A 23349-nucleotide genomic window follows, 5' to 3' on the forward strand; every position below is an offset into this window, starting at 1 on the left:
CATCCACAGGTCACCACGTCTGAGGGCAAAGAGGTGGCGGTGCTGCTCATGGACACACAGGGAACTTTCGACTGCGAATCGACGACTAAACAAAGTGCCATTGTGTTCGCCTTGAGCACCCTGATAAGCTCAGTGCAAGTCTATAACATCTCAGGAAATATCACAGAGAGCGATCTACAGCAACTGCAGTTCTTCGCCGAATATGGTCGCCTGGCCCAAAAGGTGTGTTCTGGTTAGAATTGGCACAGTAGTCCACGTTAAAAATACTAATCATCGCAATTTCTGTTCAGGACGGGAACGAAAAGCCATTCCAGAAGTTGATGTTTCTGGTGAGAGACTGGTATTACACGTCTGACGCAGACCATGGTGCCGAAGGGGGGCGAAAAATTATAGAAAAGAGGCTTCAAGTGTCTGAATCGCAGCCAGAAGAACTTCAGCAGTTAAGACGACACCTCAAATCCTGCTTTTCGGACATCGACTGCTTTTTGATGCCGCACCCTGGACCAAAGGTATACCTTCATGCTTTATAGTGCGCATTCGGCTAATGGAGTCTTTCTTTCACAGGTGGCAGAATCAAATGACTTTGACGGCCGTGTCTCTGATATTGACGAAAAATTCGTAATAAACCTTGAAAAATTTGTGCCCTTGGTTCTGGCTGGAGACACCTTGCAAGAAAAAGTAATCAATGGCCAAAAGGTTTCCTGCCAAGGGCTAGCATCATACATTGAGGTAGGTTTCTTCGGTGCCATATGATCAGGGGTTGCACTTTTATTAACTTCGGTGGACTTTTTTCTGGTGTTTATTTCAGAACGCAATTTGGATTTTTTGGGTGAACTGTGTTTTGTACGTGCGAATATCAGTTTTTCTTAAAGTGCGACAGCATTTTTAGTCGCATTACGAGAAAAGCTGGTGACGTGCGTGTGCGTGTGTGTGCGTGTGCGTGTGCGTGTGCGCGTGCGCGTGTGCGTGTGTGTGTGTGTGTGTGTGTGTGTGTGTGTGTGTGTGTGTGTGTGTGTGTGTGTGTGTGTGTGTGTGTGTGTGTGTGTGTGTGTGAAATCGCATTCTATAAGCAGCAGCGCAAACAAGACAAGGACGACGGAAAGAACAACACGAGCGCTCGTGTTGTCGTTCCCTGCGTCGTCGTCCTCGTCTTGTTTGCGCTGTTTTTAGAATGAGTGCATACCAGTGCGCTCACGTTTCTGCTTTGGCGTATAGACCCCCTTCACCCCGCGACGTCGCTAAGATGCGGTGGCGCTGATGTCAGCAGCGACTTTCGCAGGTAGGCAAAACAGGTTACGCCTGCCCGTGCCTACCGCAGCTGCCGCAGCTGTCGGCGGCTGCATCATGCCTGCGCGCTGCAGAAGCAGCATACATTTACCTGCTGCGTCACTGTTGGATCCGCGTAGTAGCATAAAAGAAAATTTAAAGTAGCCCCGATAGGTTTTTCGCACCTAAATACCGCATTAGGAAACTGGCTAACAGGGAATGGGCCGCGGTAGTAAAACGCGAAATCTGGGAGTCAATCGGCACTGCCACTCAATATACTTAATAGCATGCAAGTGACTGCGTTCATTCACCTGAACATCAGGATAGTAGGCTGATAACTGCGCAAGGAAAAAAAAACACCTATGTAGCATTACACGTATTTATCACCTTGAGTCGTTGTGCACGGGGCGCCGGCAGGTTCACTGCCCCCAAGGAATGCGTTTTCTTAATAGCACAGCATATTTCAATGGCAAATTTTATGGCATTCAATATTTACTTGAAACTATTTCTTAATATGACCGACGGAATTATTTGATCCGGGTGGAAAGAAGTCTGGTAAGTTCTTGCGCGGTCACGTTGGCGTGCTTAGAATAGCGTACCTTAAGTGTGCTAAACTCCACACGCTTTTTCATTGCATCATGCATGTGTCGTGTTTCATGAGGTAGTACATGATCGCGAAGCTTGTTTAGGAAGAAGCAGCCGCAGGTGTGCTGCTAACAGACAGGTGGCGAGATTGAGAGGGGACGCGGTAATGAAAAGTGTTTTCGTTATTTATGCATGCGATATGTAACTATACTTGGTGCAAATATCAAATTGATATGCTAGTTTCAGTAATGATATTTATTTTTAGCTATACCTGGTGCAGCTCTTGGTTAATTATAATTAACGCCTTCGCCAAGTCACCCCAAGATCTTAAAAAATTGAGTAGAAAGTGCGCATTTTTTTTTAATGCCAGAATGAACACAAAGCCCTGTTCTCTATGATGACGCGATTAGATGATCAGCACTTATGCATGCATAGTTACATGGAAACGTTTCTTACAAAAATAATTGACATAGTACTGCACGTGTAGGGAAAAAATCGAGATTTATTACATGCCTCAACGTCTCAGGAATAGTTTGCGACAAATGGAATCATTTTATTTTCATGAGGTACGGAATTATGAAGGTGGGAGTTATGCCAATTGCAGAAAATGTGAGAGGTCAGAAAACGAACCTTAAAAGTTTTTTCCCTCGTTTATGGCCTCTTCGCTTTCGCTTTGGTCAAAGAAATGCGGCACTTAAATCAAAGAAATTAGCTCACAATTTTCGACGACCACACATCTAAAAAGCGCAATTTATAAATTTGTACTGAATATTTTGCTATTATTTTTCGTCACGAAACAAGACTCCAGGTCTAGGAAAGAAAATTCCAGAAATTAAACTTTTTCACCAAATCAACCACTTTAACAAGGGTAGAAGTCGGCCTGGCTGGTGCGTGATCATACGGCTAAAAAAAGCGCTTAAGCGGGACAAAGGAGATCGGGGACACGGTCGACGCTGTCCCCACTTTTCGCGCAGCGCGACACGTACGTATGTCAGCAGACGATAAGCGCATGTCTGCTCCGACGAAGCAACGCCAGCACATCCTATCACTACTGTCCCGAAGTAATATCATTCCGGCTAGTGCAGAGTGTCAAAACTTGTTTTATTCAATGCCTAGCGTATAAATCAACGGCAGAAACGCTTTCCACATGTTTACTACTAACCATATATACAATACACTGTGGCACACTATTTCTCTGAATACGCCGCACGTGGCCAGCGCGAGCTCTTGTACTTCGGGAAATTACTAAGTTGGAAGCATGAACCATTGCTGTGATTCGCAGAAACTGGAAACGCGCCTACAAGCCTTGAAAACCCGCGCTCGCCACCTCTCCGCGACGCCACTACCTGGCCTTTTGCCTACCGCGAGCCCGCTAGCGAGTGCATATTATGAACGAGGTGGCGACTGCAGCGCCACCTCGTTTGTTTGCAAACATGCAGGAGGTCTATACTCGCAGATGGTAACGAAATATAAGTGAAGTCACCAAGCGGCCGTATGATGCACGCAGCAGACCGAGCACCACCACCGCAGACAATCCTGTACACGTCTCTCCTCTATGTATACTCACCACTGGCCGACCTCCATGTGGCACCAGTTTTCCCGACATTCGCATATAACTTTTTACGCAACCGTTTTTTGTACAGCTTTCCGGGTGGTGTAATGCGATTTCGCGTTGCCTATAGCTTACATGTGCTAGTCAAGTTGAAGGGTAGATCGCAACAGGGATTTTAACCAATGACATATGCGCCTTCAATCGCATATCTTCGAGACTTTCATATCAAAGAGCTCTGTGATGCAACCGATAGTCATACAACGTTCCGGGTGGCGTCGTACGCACGCGTGCGTGGATGGGTGGTGTCATACATAGCGCCACCGGAAACGGCGCAGACAAGGGATCGCGCGGCGTTTAATGCATGTACAAACATTAAGCGTAAACAATGCACACAGGGACAGTAACACGTCGCATTCCCACATGTAAACAGTCGTAAGTGCACCGGCCGAATTTTCTTGTTTGAGAAATTTTCTTGTTAGTCTCTGTCTGAGTAAAAATGAACCAGGCTTTATCTTGGACTTTTATAAACAATTAACGCACAAATGTTCATATTAATACCTATCGTTGGCGGAGTCGGCGGCATCCGCCCAGCTGTGACGTCACGCGCGGCGCACCTGTGGCGATAGTCGCGCTTGCGCAGTAGGAGCATATGGCCAAGGCGGGCGAAATCGCGAAGTGTATCTTTCGCTGCAAAAGCAGAACTGATCGAGCCGTGAGGCAAGAGTTGAGTGGATGTTTAGTTTCAAAAACTTTGTTCTCATGTCCCGGTTGCACGGCGACTTTAACGAAAGGACTGCGCATCATATGATTCGTGAGCTGACAGCGTAGATGGAACAGCCACTTAAGCTTTGCGAAAAAAAAAAAACGTGACAATTTCGTGGTGTTTATGTATAGTGCTGCATTGACGACTGCTTGTTACGGTTCTAAATGTCGCCAGGCTCCCTACATGCAGCAGGATAACCTACTTAGCCAAGTAACAGACCTCAGTCAGTGGTAAATGTGAGCAGACGGCGCTCAGCTGAAGGGTGGGGCCTGCCGATTTCCAGCGCGTCACACATGAGTTCGCGAATCGTTTGAGAGTTTATACCATAGCGCTATCCGCGTTCCGCTACCGTAATCACCTTCCATGGGCGGCACTGCGCATGCGCGGATCACTGCGGCGGCGCCAGATGGCGCCACTTCCCCGTCAGCTTTCTGGTGAATTTCCAGTGACTTTAGCCGTCGGAGGACGCTTTTTTTCGGAGCTCCAGTGACTACGTCCGAAGCTAAGCCCTTTTTTGGTATTTGCGATTGTACATGCTGTAGGACGGTAGCTTTAAACCGAGTTAAGGGTAGGAAGGCTAGCGGAAGTGTGTGTGCCGACTGTTTTTTGTAGGAATTTTGCCAGGTTTTTACGTTGCGTAGTGCCGAAGGTTTTTGGTGTAGGAATTTTGGTGGGCTTTTACGTTGCGTAGTGCTTAAGAATTTTGTGTAGGAATTTTGGCGGGCTTTTACGTTGCGTAGTGCCGAAGGAAGGAAGGAAGGAAAACGTTTATTGAGCTCTAGAAAGTAGGTGAGCAATTTGGCGGAGTCAGGTGCGTCGTCCGTCTTCTTAGCAATGGTCGTCTGCCCCTAGTCCAGGGCTCCGCTGGATGCCGCTGCCAGCTGTGCTCGCCGGATTAGCCCAAGTTGGACGTCCTGACGGTCGCTGGAGAGCATTCCTTCCCATTGCTCCGCACTCGGGTTTGGTATTTTCGGTGCCACCTCTACTTTCTGGCGGGCCCATGTTATGTGATAGAGCGTGGGTGTTTCATGGCACCATGGGCATTTGTCTGTGTATTGTGTGGGTTGTATTTTGTTGAGTGAAGGTTTTTTGTGTAGGAATTTTGGCGGGCTTTTACGTTGCGTAAAGCCTTTTTTCTGTAGGAATTTTGGCGGGCTTTTACGTTGCGTAGTCGGCCAGACAATGGGTCGGCAAGCTAGGAAAGTCAAGGTGGACAGGGACGGGGAGTTAGTGCAGTGCCAGGAGTGCGACCGTTGGTGCTATTTAGACGCGACAAAGTTCAGGAGCTTAGCCGAGGCAGATTGGGCTAGTTTCGCGTGCAAGATATTTAAGCTTTTTGAGGAGGCCGTTCGGACGTTGAAAGGCGAATAGGCAGCTAGGATTAAGAACTCAACGGGGACCTGAAGGTGGAACGAGAGGAACGGATTAAGTTAGAAACTCAGGTCGCCGAGTCGCTTAAGAAGGAGGAGGCTAATGCCGACCTGTTGGAGCGAATTGTGGGCGAGCTGAAGGAGTAGCGGGAAAAGCGGGCCCAACTAGAAGAGCAGGTAGAGCTCAGGTCGCGGCCGGCAGGGCACTCCGGTTCGGAGCAGTGTCAGGTGGGGGACGAGGCTCGTCGATCCTACAATGCTGTAGCGCGGCAGGCTTTGAGTTGGGAAGAGAGAGAGAGGTAAAAACGGGCACGTAGACTCGCGACGGTAGTGTACGGCGGCGGGAGAGATGGCTAGTGCTATCCGGAGGGCAACAGTCGCAGTTAGGAAACGTACGGTTACAGCGCAGGAGGGTTCTGGTAGTCGGTGACTCGAACGTAGCGATGGTTGAGGGAGACGTTTTGACGACAGTGAAGGCGACAGGCGGGTGCAGGTGGCGGCCCAGTCAAGGAAGTGCATGGTAGATGCAATGGCCAAAGCCCAGGAGGTGGTTGGGGCCAACATGGATGGCGAACACCTTGTCGTTATCCATGCTGGTCGTCTCAATGATGCGCTGAAGGGGAGGAGCCAGAATCTCGAGAAGCAGTGAGAAATGGGGATGCGTAGGCTTAGAGAGGCCTCTGAGAGTGTGCATGTTACCATATGCACAATCCCAGAGGTCCTGCAGAGGCAGGCTAGCGAAACGGAAAGGAGGATCGTCAAGGCTAACCGCATAATTAGGCTAATGAGTCGACGACTAAGATACGGGGTAATGGAAGTTAACAGGGAAGTGTACGAGGTCAGGCCCCACCCTTTTGCACAGGATGACATTCACTACGGTGGTGTCACTGGCAAGAGGGTGGGTAGTAGGATAGGTCACCAGGCAAAAGCTTTTTTGAAGGCACCCAGAGCTCTGAGGGAACCAGTATAGAGAAGGAAGAACCAAGATCAAAGGGACGATGGAACCATAGGAGAAGAAATAGACACAAGCGCCAGGCCCAAGTTAATTCAGATATATGTTTCATTAACATGCAAGTTGGCAGGAATAGACTGAAATGGAAGGAAATAGAAGAACAGTTAAGGCAGGAGGAATTAATGATATATGGTTTAGTGGAAACGCATCTTAGAGACATGGAGCAACCACCATATATCCCCGACTACACATGGGAATATTGCAATAGAACAGAGGGCAGCAGAAAGGGGGGTGGAATTGGGGCATTCATTCATAAAAGTATGAATTTTCAAAAGGTTAAATTGGGATGCAAGGAACAAGTATGGCTAAAAGGAAAAGTGGCAGGGAAGCAAACACTCCTTGGCTTTGTATACCTGTGGACAGAAGGTTATGCCAAAGAGGAAAGCAGGAAAATGTTAGAATGTATTGCAAGCGACATTGATGAGCTAGAAGGACAGGCCGAGATAATTATAGTAGGCGACATGAACGCACATATAGAAGACCTGGATGGTTACACAGATTCGACAGGAAGCATGCTGCAGGAAATGTGTGACAGACATGATTTAGTTGTATGCAACAGTACCGAGAAGTGTGAAGGGCTCATAACATGGCAGGCAGGGAGACTGCACTCGATGATACATTATACACTAATGTCACAGAGGATGTATAATAGATTAGGGGTAATGAGCATAGATGAACATGGTTCCAGAAGTCTAGGTAGTGACCACAATCGTATCATGTTGAGTTTGAGATGAGAAACCAATGTAGGACTGAAGCGAGATGAACAATCAGAGGCGAATTTTTACTCAGAAAAGCAATTGGAAGCAGCAGCCAAACAAATTAAGAAAGTAATTTTTGAGGATAGTGAAACGAATGGGCTTATACAAAATTAACTCGATTACTGGAGCTAGAGCTAGCTAAGGTGCGAGTAAAGCTAAAAGGGAACAGACGCAAACCCTAGAGTTGGCGGGATGAGGAGGTCAAGAGGGCGATAGAGAAACGTCAGGAAGCGTCCAGGGAACACAGATATTCCAAGAAGAGAGGGGAACCAGAAGTGGAAGTAGACAGAAAATGGGATATTTTCAAAAAGTGTAGAAGGGAAGCATCCTATTTGATTAATGAGAAAATTAGAAGAAAGGGTGCCCAATGGATGTCAAAAGTAAATAAAAAGGATAGAAAAGCAGCTCAAAAATTCCAATAGCATCTAAATGCAATGAGTAATAAGACTAGGCTAGAGCAAATGTTTATTGTTACAGATCAAGGTATTCGACTAGATGGGGATGAAGCGATACAACACATAGGAACAAGGATGAAAGCAATATTTAAAGAAAAAAATGTTGCACATAATTTATCGAAGGAGGATAGACCGGTTACTGTAATAGCTTCACTTAAGCAAAGAGAGTGGAAAATGGCAGAGAAGAAGGTTCCTAGTGGCACATCAGCAGGACCAGATGGTATTCCGGTTATGTCAATAAAGAAGCTAGGACCGAATTCCAAGCAAACGTTAATACAGGTAGTGAATAAAATGATAGCGGATGGGAAAGTCCGCAATGAATGGCGATTAAGCAGAATGAACATGATATATAAGGGAAAGAGGGACAAAGCTGACGTAAGTAACTACCGTCCCATAACAGTGACAGTTGTGGTTTACAGGGTGGTGATGCAGATTATAAAGGATAGACTGCAGGTGGGTGGAGAACGAGGGGGTGTTAGGGGAGCTACAAAATGGGTTCCGGAAACAAAGGAGGTTGGAGGACAATCTGTTTTCCTTGACGCTGTGTATAGAGATTGCTGAAAAGGAGCACAGGCCCTTGTGGCTAGAATTTCTGGATATTAGGGAAGCCTATGACAACGTTACTCAGGAGCACTTGTGGGACATACGGGGCACATTGGATGTGGAAAATAGAGTAATTAATCTTTTAAAAGATATATATATATATATATATATATATTATAGAGAGAGAGAGAGAGAGAGAGAGAGAGAGAGAGAGAGAGAGAGAGAGAGAGAGAGAGAGAGAGAGAGAGGGGTAACAGAGTGCTCATAAAATGGGAAAAAATGTATCACGGCCTGTAGAGATACAGCGGGTGCTTAGACAAGGATGTCCTCTGTCCCCTTTGTTGTTCATGTTGTACCTGCAAGGGTTGGAGACCAAGCTAGAGGGGAGTGGACTAGGCTTCAACCTATCTTTTTTCAAGCAAGAGGAATGGATTAAACAGACATTGCCGGGACTAATATACGCGGACGATATAGTGATAATGGCTGACAACAAGGAAGACCTGCAGAAGTTGTTAGACATATGCAGTACAGAGGGAGATAGATTAGGCTTCAAGTATAGTAAGGAAAAATCTGCAGTCATGATATTTAATGAAGAGGGCGGCGAGCATAGAATACAGGAGTTCGTGCTAAAAGTAGTGAATGAGTACAAGTATCTTGGGGTGTGGATAAATAACAGTGTTGAGTATCTGACAGAGCATGAGAAATATGTAATGAATAAAGCTAGTAGGAATGCAGCTGCCATGAAAAATAGGGCACTGTGGAATTACAATAGGTATGAGGTGGTAAGAGGGATCTGGAAAGGGGTGATGGTCCCTAGCCTGACCTTCGGTAATGCGGTCCTGTGTATGAGGTCAGATGTTCAAGCAAGTCTGGAAATTAAACAACGGGGAGTAGGGAGGTTAGCTTTGGGAGCATATGGCAATACACCAAATCAGGGGGCACAGGGTGATATGGGATGGGCGTCGTTCGATAGGAGAGAGGCTAGCAGTAAGATAGCATTTGAGCAACGATTGAGAAAGATGGAGGAGAAGCAGTGGGCTAGGAAAGTTTTCAGACACCTGTATATAAGGAATGTTGACACGAAATGGAGAAAGCGAACTAGAAAATTGACAAGCAAATATCTGGACAGCAGTAGGGGGGCAAATCAGGAATTATCGGTTAAGGAAAAGGTTACAGAAACAGAGAGAGCTCTGTGGAAAACAGGGATGCTGACGAAATCGGCACTGGGAACATACAGGATCTTTAAGCAGGAAGTTGCCAAACAAAATATCGATAATAATTGTAGGGGAAGCTCTTTGTTGTTTGAGGACAGGACTGGAATATTGCGGACTAAGACATATAGAGTCAGGTACCACGAGATAGACACGTTGTGCGTTGCGTGCCGAGAGGAGGAGGAAACGGCTGAACACTTGATAATTTTGTTTAAAGGGCTTCACCCTACAGTGGAAAGCAGCAGGGCTGATTTACCCAAGGCATTGGGGTTTATGGATAGTGAAGGGAAAGTGGATTTTAAGAGGTTAGAAGTAACCAAGCGAAGGTTATCTGATAGGTGGCTAAAATCAAGACAAGAGTTAAATTTCATGTCATGGCTAGGTGGCTTGAGCCACCGCCCGATTTAAAGGATTCAGCCGTATCCATCCATCCATCCATCCATCCATCCATCCATCCATCCATCCATCCATCCATCCATCCATCCATCCATCCATCCATCCATCCATCCATCCATCCATCCATCCATCCATCCATCCATCCATCCATCCATCCATCCATCCATCCATCCATCCATCCATCCATCCATCCATCCATCCATCCATCCATCCATCCATCCATCCATCCATCCATCCATCCATCCATCCATCCATCCATCCATCCATCCATCCATCCATCCATCCATCCATCCATCCATCCATCCATCCATCCATCCATCCATCCATCCATCCATCCATCCATCCATCCATCCATCCATCCATCCATCCATCCATCCATCCATCCATCCATCCATCCATCCATCCATCCATCCATCCATCCATCCATCCATCCATCCATCCATCCATCCATCCATCCATCCATCCATCCATCCATCCATCCATCCATCCATCCATCCATCCATCCATCCATCCATCCATCCATCCATCCATCCATCCATCCATCCATCCATCCATCCATCCATCCATCCATCCATCCATCCATCCATCCATCCATCCATCCATCCATCCATCCATCCATCCATCCATCCATCCATCCATCCATCCATCCATCCATCCATCCATCCATCCATCCATCCATCCATCCATCCATCCATCCATCCATCCATCCATCCATCCATCCATCCATCCATCCATCCATCCATCCATCCATCCATCCATCCATCCATCCATCCATCCATCCATCCATCCATCCATCCATCCATCCATCCATCCATCCATCCATCCATCCATCCATCCATCCATCCATCCATCCATCCATCCATCCATCCATCCATCCATCCATCCATCCATCCGTCCGTCTTGCTGCGCGCCAGCCGCGTCAGGACCAATCAGCATGTACCCAGCGGTGCCCCGCCGTAGCTGATCGCGGTAGCGAAACGCGCTATGCTATAACTCTCTATAATACTGTCTCAAACCTCACCGCCGCGGTACTAAATTTTTGCTGGTCCCGTGGTCTGATGCGTTGCTCGTTCCAGCACTTTATTAATTTTCTCATATCGAAATACTGTAACTGGTACTAAATAGCGAGCTACTTTTGACATGTATGCCAAAAGTACTGACCTTTATAACATGCTAATTTCAAAAATGAATTCATCAGACCTTTAACGGTGTTTTTCGGTTAGAACGAAATTTCAGAAAATTAATTCAGGTGACATTTATCGGTGTTTTTCGGTTCAAACCGAAAAGTCTAACCTTTACATATAACACAGATCGGTGATGGCTTTTTCCCGCAGAGTTATATGAAGGCGTTCGCAGGAAACGAGCTACCGGAACCAATATCTGTCTTACAAGTGAGTAACGCCTGTAGAAATTGAGAGGTTGTGATTAACTTGCTCTTGTACCGCAGGCAACTGCTGAGGCCAACAATCTAGCTGCGGTGGCAGCCGGCGAAGAATTCTACTTGAAAGAAATGGAGGAGGTCTGTGCTGAGAAAAAAGGAGATATGACGTATAGGTGACTGATTGTTGCCTGCCTTACGCAGGTTGTCAAGTTGGGCTTGAGCGCTGATAAACTGAAAGAAGAACACCGGAAGCTGCACAACAAGGCGGTTGAACTCTTTCACACCTTCCCAAAAATGGGCGGCGATATGATGGCAGACAAGTATGTGGACAAGCTTGCAAAGGTAGAGTTTTTATAAACGCACCGCTCCTGAAGCGTCTCACATCTCTCACCTCCGTAGCATTGCAGCGCTCTCTGAGCCTATCATATAGAGCTAGTTGATGAAATTTAATTACGCATAGTATAACGTGCAAGTGGGGAAACAAAAGGAGGGCCAGCTGATGCCTACTGTTGCCGCCTACTGTGTACGTGAGGACATATTCCCAAATACCTTCGGGCAACGTGTCAAAACAAAAGTTGTGAGGCGGCTCGTAGCGCTGGCTTTTGGATTAGGAAAAGTAGATTTTTAGCGGGTAGAAGTAACCAAGCGAAGGTTATCTGATTGGTGGCTAAAATCAGGACAAAAGTGAAATTTCACAAGTCATGGCTAGATGGCTTGAACCACCGCCCAATTTAAAGGAAAGGTAGATTTTTAGCGGGTAGAAGTAACCAAGCGAAGGTTATCTGATTGGTGGCTAAAATCAGGACAAAAGTAAAATTTCACAAGTCATGGCTAGGTGGCTTGAACCACCGCCCAATTTAAAGGAAAAGTAGATTTTTAGCGGGTAGAAGTAACCAAGCGAAGGTTATCTGATTGGTGGCTAAAATCAGGACAAAAGTGAAATTTCACAAGTCATGGCTAGGTGGCTTGAACCACCGCCCAATTTAAAGGAAAAGTAGATTTTTAGCGGGTAGAAGTAACCAAGCGAAGGTTATCTGATTGGTAGCTAAAATCAGGACAAAAGTAAAATTTCACAAGTCATGGCTAGGTGGCTTGAACCACCGCCCAATTTAAAGGAAAAGTAGATTTTTAGCGGGTAGAAGTAACCAAGCGAAGGTTATCTGATTGGTAGCTAAAATCAGGACAAAAGTAAAATTTCACAAGTCATGGCTAGGTGGCTTGAACCACCGCCCAATTTAAAGGAAAAGTAGATTTTTAGCGGGTAGAAGTAACCAAGCGAAGGTTATCTGATTGGTGGCTAAAATCAGGACAAAAGTGAAATTTCACAAGTCATGGCTAGGTGGCTTGAACCACCGCCCAATTTAAAGGAAAAGTAGATTTTTAGCGGGTAGAAGTAACCAAGCGAAGGTTATCTGATTGGTAGCTAAAATCAGGACAAAAGTAAAATTTCACAAGTCATGGCTAGGTGGCTTGAACCACCGCCCAATTTAAAGGAAAAGTAGATTTTTAGCGGGTAGAAGTAACCAAGCGAAGGTTATCTGATTGGTAGCTAAAATCAGGACAAAAGTAAAATTTCACAAGTCATGGCTAGGTGGCTTGAACCACCGCCCAATTTAAAGGAAAAGTAGATTTTTAGCGGGTAGAAGTAACCAAGCGAAGGTTATCTGATTGGTGGCTAAAATCAGGACAAAAGTGAAATTTCACAAGTCATGGCTAGGTGGCTTGAACCACCGCCCAATTTAAAGGAAAAGTAGATTTTTAGCGGGTAGAAGTAACCAAGCGAAGGTTATCTGATTGGTAGCTAAAATCAGGACAAAAGTAAAATTTCACAAGTCATGGCTAGGTGGCTTGAACCACCGCCCAATTTAAAGGAAAAGTAGATTTTTAGCGGGTAGAAGTAACCAAGCGAAGGTTATCTGATTGGTGGCTAAAATCAGGACAAAAGTGAAATTTCACAAGTCATGGCTAGGTGGCTTGAACCACCGCCCAATTTAAAGGAAAAGTAGATTTTTAGCGGGTAGAAGTAACCAAGCGAAGGTTATCTGATTGGTGGCTAAAATCAGGACAAAAGTGAAATTTCACAAGTCATGGCTAGGTGGCTTGAACCACCGCCCAATTTAAAGGAAAAGTAGATTTTTAGCGGGTAGAAGTAACCAAGCGAAGGTTATCTGATTGGTGGCTAAAATCAAGACAAAAGTGAAATTTCACAAGTCATGGCTAGGTTGCTTGAACCACCGCCCAATTTAATGGAAAAGTAGATTTTTAGCGGGTAGAAGTAAACAAGCGAAGGTTATCTGATTGGTGGCTAAAATCAGGACAAAAGTGAAATTTTACAAGTCATGGCTAGGTGGCTTGAACCACCGCCCAATTTAAAGGAAAAGTAGATTTTTAGCGGGTAGAAGTAACCAAGCGAAGGTTATCTGATTGGTGGCTAAAATCAGGACAAAAGTGAAATTTCACAAGTCATGGCTAGGTGGCTTGAACCACCGCCCAATTTAAAGGAAAAGTAGATTTTTAGCGGGTAGAAGTAACCAAGCGAAGGTTATCTGATTGGTGGCTAAAATCAGGACAAAAGTGAAATTTCACAAGTCATGGCTAGGTGGCTTGAACCACCGCCCAATTTAAAGGAAAAGTAGATTTTTAGCGGGTAGAAGTAACCAAGCGAAGGTTATCTGATTGGTGGCTAAAATCAGGACAAAAGTGAAATTTCACAAGTCATGGCTAGGTGGCTTGAACCACCGCCCAATTTAAAGGAAAAGTAGATTTTTAGCGGGTAGAAGTAACCAAGCGAAGGTTATCTGATTGGTGGCTAAAATCAGGACAAAAGTGAAATTTCACAAGTCATGGCTAGGTGGCTTGAACCACCGCCCAATTTAAAGGAAAAGTAGATTTTTAGCGGGTAGAAGTAACCAAGCGAAGGTTATCTGATTGGTGGCTAAAATCAAGACAAAAGTGAAATTTCACAAGTCATGGCTAGGTTGCTTGAACCACCGCCCAATTTAAAGGAAAAGTAGATTTTTAGCGGGTAGAAGTAACCAAGCGAAGGTTATCTGATTGGTGGCTAAAATCAGGACAAAAGTGAAATTTCACAAGTCATGGCTAGGTAGCTTGAACCACCGCCCAATTTAAAGGAAAAGAAGATTTTTAGCGGGTAGAAGTAACCAAGCGAAGGTTATCTGATTGATGGCTAAAATCAGGACAAAAGTAAAATTTCACAAGTCATGGCTAGGTGGCTTGAACCACCGCCCAATTTAAAGGAAAAGTAGATTTTTAGCGGGTAGAAGTAACCAAGCGAAGGTTATCTGATTGGTGGCTAAAATCAGGACAAAAGTGAAATTTCACAAGTCATGGCTAGGTGGCTTGAACCACCGCCCAATTTAAAGGAAAAGTAGATTTTTAGCGGGTAGAAGTAACCAAGCGAAGGTTATCTGATTGGTGGCTAAAATCAGGACAAAAGTGAAATTTCACAAGTCATGGCTAGGTGGCTTGAACCACCGCCCAATTTAAAGGAAAAGTAGATTTTTAGCGGGTAGAAGGAACCAAGCGAAGGTTATCTGATTGGTGGCTAAAATCAGGACAAAAGTAAAATTTCACAAGTCATGGCTAGGTAGCTTGAACCACCGCCCAATTTAAAGGAAAAGTAGACTTTTAGCGGGTAGAAGTAAGCAAGCGAAGGTTATCTGATTGGCGGCTAAAATCAGGACAAAAGTGAAATTTCACAAGTCATGGCTAGGTGGCTTGAACCACCGCCCAATTTAAAGGAAAAGTAGATTTTTAGCGGGTAGAAGTAACCAAGCGAAGGTTATCTGATTGGTGGCTAAAATCAGGACAAAAGTAAAATTTCACAAGTCATGGCTAGGTGGCTTGAACCACCGCCCAATTTAAAGGAAAAGTAGATTTTTAGCGGGTAGAAGTAACCATGCGAAGGTTATCTGATTGGTGGCTATAATCAGGACAAAAGTAAAATTTCACAAGTCATGGCTAGGTGGCTTGAACCACCGCCCAATTTAAAGGAAAAGTAGATTTTTAGCGGGTAGAAGTAACCAAGCGAAGGTTATCTGATTGGTGGCTAAATTCAGGACAAAAGTAAAATTTCACAAGTCATGGCTAGGTGGCTTGAACCACCGCCCAATTTAAAGGAAAAGTAGATTTTTAGCGGGTAGAAGTAACCAAGCGAAGGTTATCTGATTGGTAGCTAAAATCAGGACAAAAGTAAAATTTCACAAGTCATGGCTAGGTGGCTTGAACCACCGCCCAATTTAAAGGAAAAGTAGATTTTTAGCGGGTAGAAGTAACCATGCGAAGGTTATCTGATTGGTGGCTATAATCAGGACAAAAGTAAAATTTCACAAGTCATGGCTAGGTGGCTTGAACCACCGCCCAATTTAAAGGAAAAGTAGATTTTTAGCGGGTAGAAGTAACCAAGCGAAGGTTATCTGATTGGTAGCTAAAATCAGGACAAAAGTAAAATTTCACAAGTCATGGCTAGGTGGCTTGAACCACCGCCCAATTTAAAGGAAAAGTAGATTTTTAGCGGGTAGAAGTAACCATGCGAAGGTTATCTGATTGGTGGCTATAATCAGGACAAAAGTAAAATTTCACAAGTCATGGCTAGGTGGCTTGAACCACCGCCAAATTTAAAGGAAAAGTAGAGTTTTAGCGGGTAGAAGTAACCAAGCGAAGGTTATCTGATTGGTGGCTAAATTCAGGACAAAAGTAAAATTTCACAAGTCATGGCTAGGTGGCTTGAACCACCGCCCAATTTAAAGGAAAAGTAGATTTTTAGCGGGTAGAAGTAACCATGCGAAGGTTATCTGATTGGTGGCTATAATCAGGACAAAAGTAAAATTTCACAAGTCATGGCTAGGTGGCTTGAACCACCGCCCAATTTAAAGGAAAAGTAGATTTTTAGCGGGTAGAAGTAACCAAGCGAAGGTTATCTGATTGGTAGCTAAAATCAGGACAAAAGTAAAATTTCACAAGTCATGGCTAGGTGGCTTGAACCACCGCCCAATTTAAAGGAAAAGTAGATTTTTAGCGGGTAGAAGTAACCATGCGAAGGTTATCTGATTGGTGGCTAAATTCAGGACAAAAGTAAAATTTCACAAGTCATGGCTAGGTGGCTTGAACCACCGCCCAATTTAAAGGAAAAGTAGATTTTTAGCGGGTAGAAGTAACCAAGCGAAGGTTATCTGATTGGTGGCTAAATTCAGGACAAAAGTAAAATTTCACAAGTCATGGCTAGGTGGCTTGAACCACCGCCCAATTTAAAGGAAAAGTAGATTTTTAGCGGGTAGAAGTAACCAAGCGAAGGTTATCTGATTGGTAGCTAAAATCAGGACAAAAGTAAAATTTCACAAGTCATGGCTAGGTGGCTTGAACCACCGCCCAATTTAAAGGAAAAGTAGATTTTTAGCGGGTAGAAGTAACCATGCGAAGGTTATCTGATTGGTGGCTAAATTCAGGACAAAAGTAAAATTTCACAAGTCATGGCTAGGTGGCTTGAACCACCGCCCAATTTAAAGGAAAAGTAGATTTTTAGCGGGTAGAAGTAACCAAGCGAAGGTTATCTGATTGGTAGCTAAAATCAGGACAAAAGTAAAATTTCACAAGTCATGGCTAGGTGGCTTGAACCACCGCCCAATTTAAAGGAAAAGTAGATTTTTAGCGGGTAGAAGTAACCATGCGAAGGTTATCTGATTGGTGGCTATAATCAGGACAAAAGTAAAATTTCACAAGTCATGGCTAGGTGGCTTGAACCACCGCCCAATTTAAAGGAAAAGTAGATTTTTAGCGGGTAGAAGTAACCAAGCGAAGGTTATCTGATTGGTGGCTAAATTCAGGACAAAAGTAAAATTTCACAAGTCATGGCTAGGTGGCTTGAACCACCGCCCAATTTAAAGGAAAAGTAGATTTTTAGCGGGTAGAAGGAACCAAGCGAAGGTTATCTGATCGGTGGCTAAAATCAGGACAAAAGTAAAATTTCACAAGGCATGGCTAGGTGGCTGGAACCACCGCCCAATTTAAAGGGTTCAGCCTTGTCCTTCCGTCCATCCATCCGTCCGTCCGTCCGTCCATCCGTCCGTAGGTCCATCCATCCCCCCCCCCCCCCCCCTTGAGAAATGGAAAATACCTTGTGCCATTGCGCTCTTTGGCCGTAGATGCCCTTGCGCCATAAAACCCCATCATCATGATCATCATCATCATCATCCACCCACCCACCCACGCGTTCGTCCGTCCGTCCGTCCGTCCGTCCATCTATCCATCCGTTCATCCGTCCATCCATCCGTCCATCCATCCGTCCGTCCGTCCGTCCGTCCGTCCGTCCGTCCGTCCGTCCGTCCGTCCGTCCGTCCGTCCGTCCATCCATCCATCCATCCATCCATCCATCCATCCATCCATCCATCCATCCATCCATCCATCCATCCATCCATCCATCCATCCATCCATCCATCCATCCATCCATCATCTACGAAGCCTGGGCAGCACAGTGCACTCAGAAAATCCCTTCACGGCAGCGTTTTTATAGGGGGGCGGGGGGGGGGGGGGGGGAGGTGAAAGCGAACCACACGTATTTTGTCCTTGTACCTGGGACTTCATTTGACGGCTTCTGCTTTTGCTCTTTTAGGTAAATCCAGTGTGCCTGCTTCCTTTGCATTCCCGTGCTGCTCCCGGAGTTTAGGCTTCTGGTACGGAGACGTAGGAGGAATTTTCTAATCGTAACATTGTGAAAATACCAATCAGATCCCAGTTCTTTCGAATAGAAAAAATATATGAATAAAAAAATTCAGCATAGAAAAGAATTTAATCCCCATTTGGTATGTAGGCATTTCCATGCTGTTGATGAAAAAATTCCTACTCTTAGTAGCATGCGGAACATTGCGTTAAATTCTAATCGGCTGATCGTATACCGAACACAAGCGGAGGTCATTTGCCTAAACGAAGGGTTTATTTGAATTCAGCGCACTGTAGTGTGTTCCCAAGCACAGCCATTAAGTGTATAGAGGGCAGATGGAGTGTCTATTTGGGTTTTTGCAGACAGTGTTTCTATGATTTCTATTTAAGTGTCGCTACGGTGGAGCAATTGCCGGCAGCAACTGCAAGGCTAATCCCACCGGTAGTTTACAACCACTCAACTCAACTCCACTACGGCGGCGTTCTTTTTCCTTCTCGGTTAGTATATTCCGACATGTGAGACTGGTTCGATTTCGAGTCTCACATGTCGGAATATTGTATCCGAGAAGGAAAAAAGAACGCTGCAGTAGTGGAAAGCCACTGGCCTCTGCGCTGAATGGTCGTACATGGGAAAACACTACAATTGCAATTGCAGCAATTGAAACAATTGAGACTGCGGTAATGGCAGCAGTTTCACCCCGGGGATATAATTGCAAGCAGCCTTATCGAAGCGGTGGATACCACATCGGCTGAAGAAGCAGCTATCGCACTAGCGATATCAAAGAGCAGCGAGGCAAAGGTTATGTCCTACTCGCAAGCAATGGTACGCAATTACCTCAGAGGTCGCGTTGGTGCTCCGTGTTGGGAAATTTTGGAAACGTCTAATGCTTCCAACGTCCAGATCTTCTGGACTCCAGGGCGCCTCTCACTGACGGGCAATGAGGCGGCCAACACAGCTGCTCGAGCTCTCCTCCTCCAAGCATCTGGCACGAAGCCTCTCTCTGACACAGTTAACAACCTCTCCCTATTACTAAGCTAGGCAGAAATTACGGAGTACTGTAAGGTCATAAGAAGGAAATATCCTCTTCCTCACAAAGCCCTTAGCAAACTTGAAGAGCACATAATCAGGCGACTACAAACTAACACTCTGCCCAATCCCTACTTGATGAGTAAATGGTATCCAGACACCTACGATTCGTCCTGCCCCTTCTGTGGAACAGTTGGCACATTCTTTCACACAGTTTGGGAATGTCAAGAATACCCAGCAATCCCGATCCGACGTATGAGCGCTGGGAGGCAACCCTTCATAGCCACAGTCCCCTCGACAAGAAATCGCTGGTTGAGAGGGGCCGGATTATGATGGCGACCAAAGGGTTCCCCTACTGAACTCACCCAGTATTTACGCTCTTAATAAATATTTTTGGTCCTCCCCCTCTTCCTCCGATATGTGAGAGGAAATATATTTTCTTTTGACGCTCATGCTCCGGATTATGGAAGCAACAAACCTGTTCGAAGTTCTTGTAAGGACGATGATTTTCAGAAATCACAGAGCAATTTTTAATGTAATTATTGCGCTTGTAAAATACACGTGAAATGCATGTTGCAATTGTTTCCGTTCTTTTCGCGGCCCAGAGAACTCATTTGTTTCTTGTTTTTCAGAAAATAGAATTGCTGTATACTGCCTTCAAAGCACGAAACAGGACTAAAGCCAAACGCTTCTTCGAGGTAATAAGGGTTGAGCTATACCTGCTTGCAGCAGACATTCGGCTTGTCATGCGGTTGCTAGCATATGGTGCTCTGAGATGTACGCCGAACATCTTGCGCTACCAGGTGAGAATATAGGCTATTTTTTTAAAACATTCCTCAGATGAAATCTACATTTATTTGGTTTGCTCCGTACTGGAAAGAAATATTTTGTGTTTTCATCAATACAGAAGATACACAGACGTGCAGTTTCAGCGAACAATATTCTACTCCGCTTTCACGTCACTGATGAGTTATGGTAACAAGACTTTGCTTAGGAAGTATCAATATTACTTACCGCCGTAACATCCCCGTAACAATATTGTTGATCTGAAGTCGTTCGCCACCTGTCTTATGCACCGGCTTTGAGGTGTGGACTGTATTTTCTGGGTTTTTAAGCACAGAATACATTTCGCTCTCATTCATGACTTTCCCAGCCGAACAATGCTCACGAAATCAGGGCGAGGACGACGAAGAAAACAATTTGTTGGGTCGCTGCATCACTGGAGAGCTCATTTTCATAACTGTTCTCATACAGATAAGCTGAACACATTCTACTGCAGTGCAATTCACTCCGAAGGAAACGCCGGAATCGAGAGTTTCCAAAGAAATCTGCGCCTGAATGGCAGTCACAAGAAAAGAAAGAAAGATTGGAGTTGAAACTCAAGCTCCCTTTCTGAGGTACAATGCGATAGCGTTAGTGGTTAATGTAAGTGGAATTTGTTACTCTTTACTTTAGTACCATAGATCGCTGGGAGTCCTCATACCACTCCTGGCGGAGTAGTTCCGCGGCTAAGCAATGAAAAACTGCCGTGCGATGGCAGGTGACGCCACCGATGAGGCTTGTAAGACGCAGGTTGCTGTTCCCGAGCAACCTAATACGACCAATCGTCATTTTAACTGCCTCCTGCCACCGTGGGCGGCCTGCTACCAATCCGGTGGGCAGCTTGCGATTACTGACACAACTTACTGCTACTTACTACCACAAACGCATAGTGGCTCCGTTAACGCCTCAACCTAATCTGTGCAAGAGTATATGTATCGTTAAGGACGTTATGGTTGTCATGTGCAATTTTGTGCCCCAATTTTAGTCATGTTACCTAAATGTACGTGGTCCTTATACAACGCCGTCGCTATGCTTGTAAGGCTTTCATTTATTTTACTCCGTATGTTGCATTGCTGTTTCGCTTTATGGACGGGGTGCTGTCCTTTGTCGAGCCATTGCAGGCTTTCTGCTAGCACCCTGCCGCATCACAAGTATTGCATTCTCGTTGATGATAAATTCAAGTTATTTGAAATAAATGAGGTCATAAGGTCATGCGAGGTAGTTGGCCCACAGTACCCCCTATTACGTTGCTCCTCTGGAGATTTTTTGTGGATTTTTCGCTCACTGCCAACGACTCCGATGCCGGCCTTTGCTCGATGCGGGGCCCTTAACGCTGTAGCGTTAAAAGCTTTGCAGCTAATGCGATATTAGAATTAATAACAGCGCAAATCGAACCGCTCCGCTTCCTGACACCTCATGGCACTCTGCCACTGCAGTCATTTTCTTCGTGAGATTTATCACGGTAAAAGAATGTATTTATTCGAAACTATTTATAAAGAAGCCAGGAAGCGACATGAAACCATCTCAGCAGAAAATTATCCTAACAAAATACTAGAGAGGAGGCAAGGCTGATGAAACAACCAAAAATGGGGTAACAGTTTATTGTAGCGAGAGCTACACTGGGCTACCAGTCGAGCATTTCGCGGTGCAAAGGAAAAGAAAGTTGTGCGCATGCGCCGTTCCCATGGCAAACGGAGAGGAGCAAGGTGCGGCGTGCGCTTCTCCGTCGCCGTGGCCGCGCGCCCGCTCCACCGTCGGGGTCGAGCGTGACGTCACGCGGATGAGCAGTTGTGCGCATGCGCCGATACTATGGTGACCAGAGAGACCCCACAGCTGCGCCGCGTTTTCCGCCGCCGTCTCGCCGCACCCCGTTCTATCACCCGAGCCGCGCGTCGCTGCGCAGCATTGTATATAAAAGGCGGAGATGTGATAGGCGTCTGTATCACAACGTTTGACAGGCATTCAGAGAAGGCGAGTCCAGCCGCTGCTAAACGGCGGTATTGGGGGGGGGGGGGGGGAGAAGATTAACTCTTGCGATCCTGAAGTTATCGCCTGGTAGTTGGCTACTCAAGAAAGAGAGAATGAGCGTCAGAAGGCGAAGAGAGCAGCGGAGACGCCCGAAAAGAGAGGAACAGCGTGCCAAATGGAGATGCCATCCTGCAGAGCGCAATAGACGCCGCATAGCCGCCGAGATGGAGCCCAATGTCTCTCATTGCTAAACATACAGTGACCACAACAAGCTCAACCAGGGAAACGTACTTCTCGTTACGTATATCCTGGCACAGCCGAGCTAAGCCACTACCATTTTTTTTTCTGTCGGCATGATACCGCCTTGTCACAGGAGAGTGCATTCCATGAAAAACGTCGCGACTTCTAGTCGGTCGCCACTGTAATCCACTGCTTTCTGCACGTCGACGTCGGGAAAGGGCAAAGTACGCCCATACTAATCTGTCCGAGAGGCCTTGACTGGCTTGACCGATGGTGTCTTCCGTCGCTAACAGTCTCGGCAGGTTTTTACGTATTGTGCGACGTCGGCTCATAGTCGCGGCCAAGGTATATGTTTTGAATGCAGCGTAGGGTGCGAAGCTTGCGGAACTGCTCGAAGGCTGCTAAGAACGGCGACAAGGCGGGAAGGAGTCATGCCTTCCAGGTGCACCTGATGGTGTGTTGTGGGTCGGCGTCCGAACGTTGCTGCCGCGGGAAAGTGCTGCTCCTGAAAGGTCCAATGAACGTGACGCTATCATTCTGTTTCGGAGATGCGTCGACAGGGGCTCGTGACATGCAGCCGGCGTTGCAGTTCTTTCGCCATGACATGTAGCCAACGCTGACGCCGAATTATTGAAGCCAAAAGCTTCATTGAGTGAGTCGGTAGGAATGGTCCGGGGATGGAAAAGTGGCAAGCCAGCAGAAGGCGTGATGGTGACTGAAACCCTTTAAAGGACGTGCCATAGAAGTGTGGGCGGTATTTCGACATGGCAAAGACTATCACAAGGCCCACCTACCCTGTCAATTAATAGCTGGTCTCTGCTTTCGGCAAAGAGCGGCTGGCATACTTTATGACACGCTCGCTGCCTTTTTCTTCTACACAAGAGTGACGCCTCATACATACCTGGATTACATACCTGGCTGCGATGGCGAAGTCATACCAGAAAAAAAATAAAATGAAACAGAAGGGCTAAGAGAGAAAAAATAAGGGCGACACAAAACACCTTGTATACCGACCACAAGTACAATTAATAATAACGCTCTACACGGAATCGGTGGGAAGTTTAAGAAAACGAAAGCCAGAAAATTACTGCTAAAAACTATCGCGGAACAATGTGAACGGAGGACAATATCAACATGGCTGTGTTTTTCATTGTGTGTGCTTGTCGCGCGCAATTGGTTACTGTGATGGAGAGTATGAAATTAATGCGCTCTAAACCCAAACGACACAAGTTTGAAATTATTGTAGAAAGTAATATTTTGCTACTTGTATGAAAGTTTACAAGAATAATGGTTGTTCATGCTTTTGTAACGTGAACGCATCGTGC

The 23349-nt window shown here is 45.7% G+C and overlaps 1 protein-coding gene across 4 annotated transcripts in view; it reads left to right on the forward strand.

The window, feature by feature from the left end:
- LOC144104819 (atlastin-1-like) overlaps nucleotides 1-23349 on the forward strand; it is a 30382-nt gene that overhangs the window by 1591 nt on the left and 5442 nt on the right. For 3 of the 4 annotated variants that reach the window (XM_077638020.1, XM_077638021.1, XM_077638019.1), the window contains exons 2-8: nucleotides 10-222; nucleotides 291-509; nucleotides 565-729; nucleotides 11246-11302; nucleotides 11359-11430; nucleotides 11494-11634; nucleotides 19627-19797. In XM_077638020.1, the coding sequence (XP_077494146.1) occupies nucleotides 10-222; nucleotides 291-509; nucleotides 565-729; nucleotides 11246-11302; nucleotides 11359-11430; nucleotides 11494-11634; nucleotides 19627-19797 (1038 nt within the window). The remainder of the gene's footprint in view (nucleotides 1-9; nucleotides 223-290; nucleotides 510-564; nucleotides 730-11245; nucleotides 11303-11358; nucleotides 11431-11493; nucleotides 11635-19626; nucleotides 19798-23349) is intronic. The other variant, XM_077638022.1, reaches the window with a different exon arrangement.

This window comes from Amblyomma americanum, chromosome 9 (assembly GCF_052857255.1).
Source record: "Amblyomma americanum isolate KBUSLIRL-KWMA chromosome 9, ASM5285725v1, whole genome shotgun sequence".
Classification (NCBI taxonomy): Eukaryota; Metazoa; Arthropoda; class Arachnida; order Ixodida; family Ixodidae; genus Amblyomma; species Amblyomma americanum.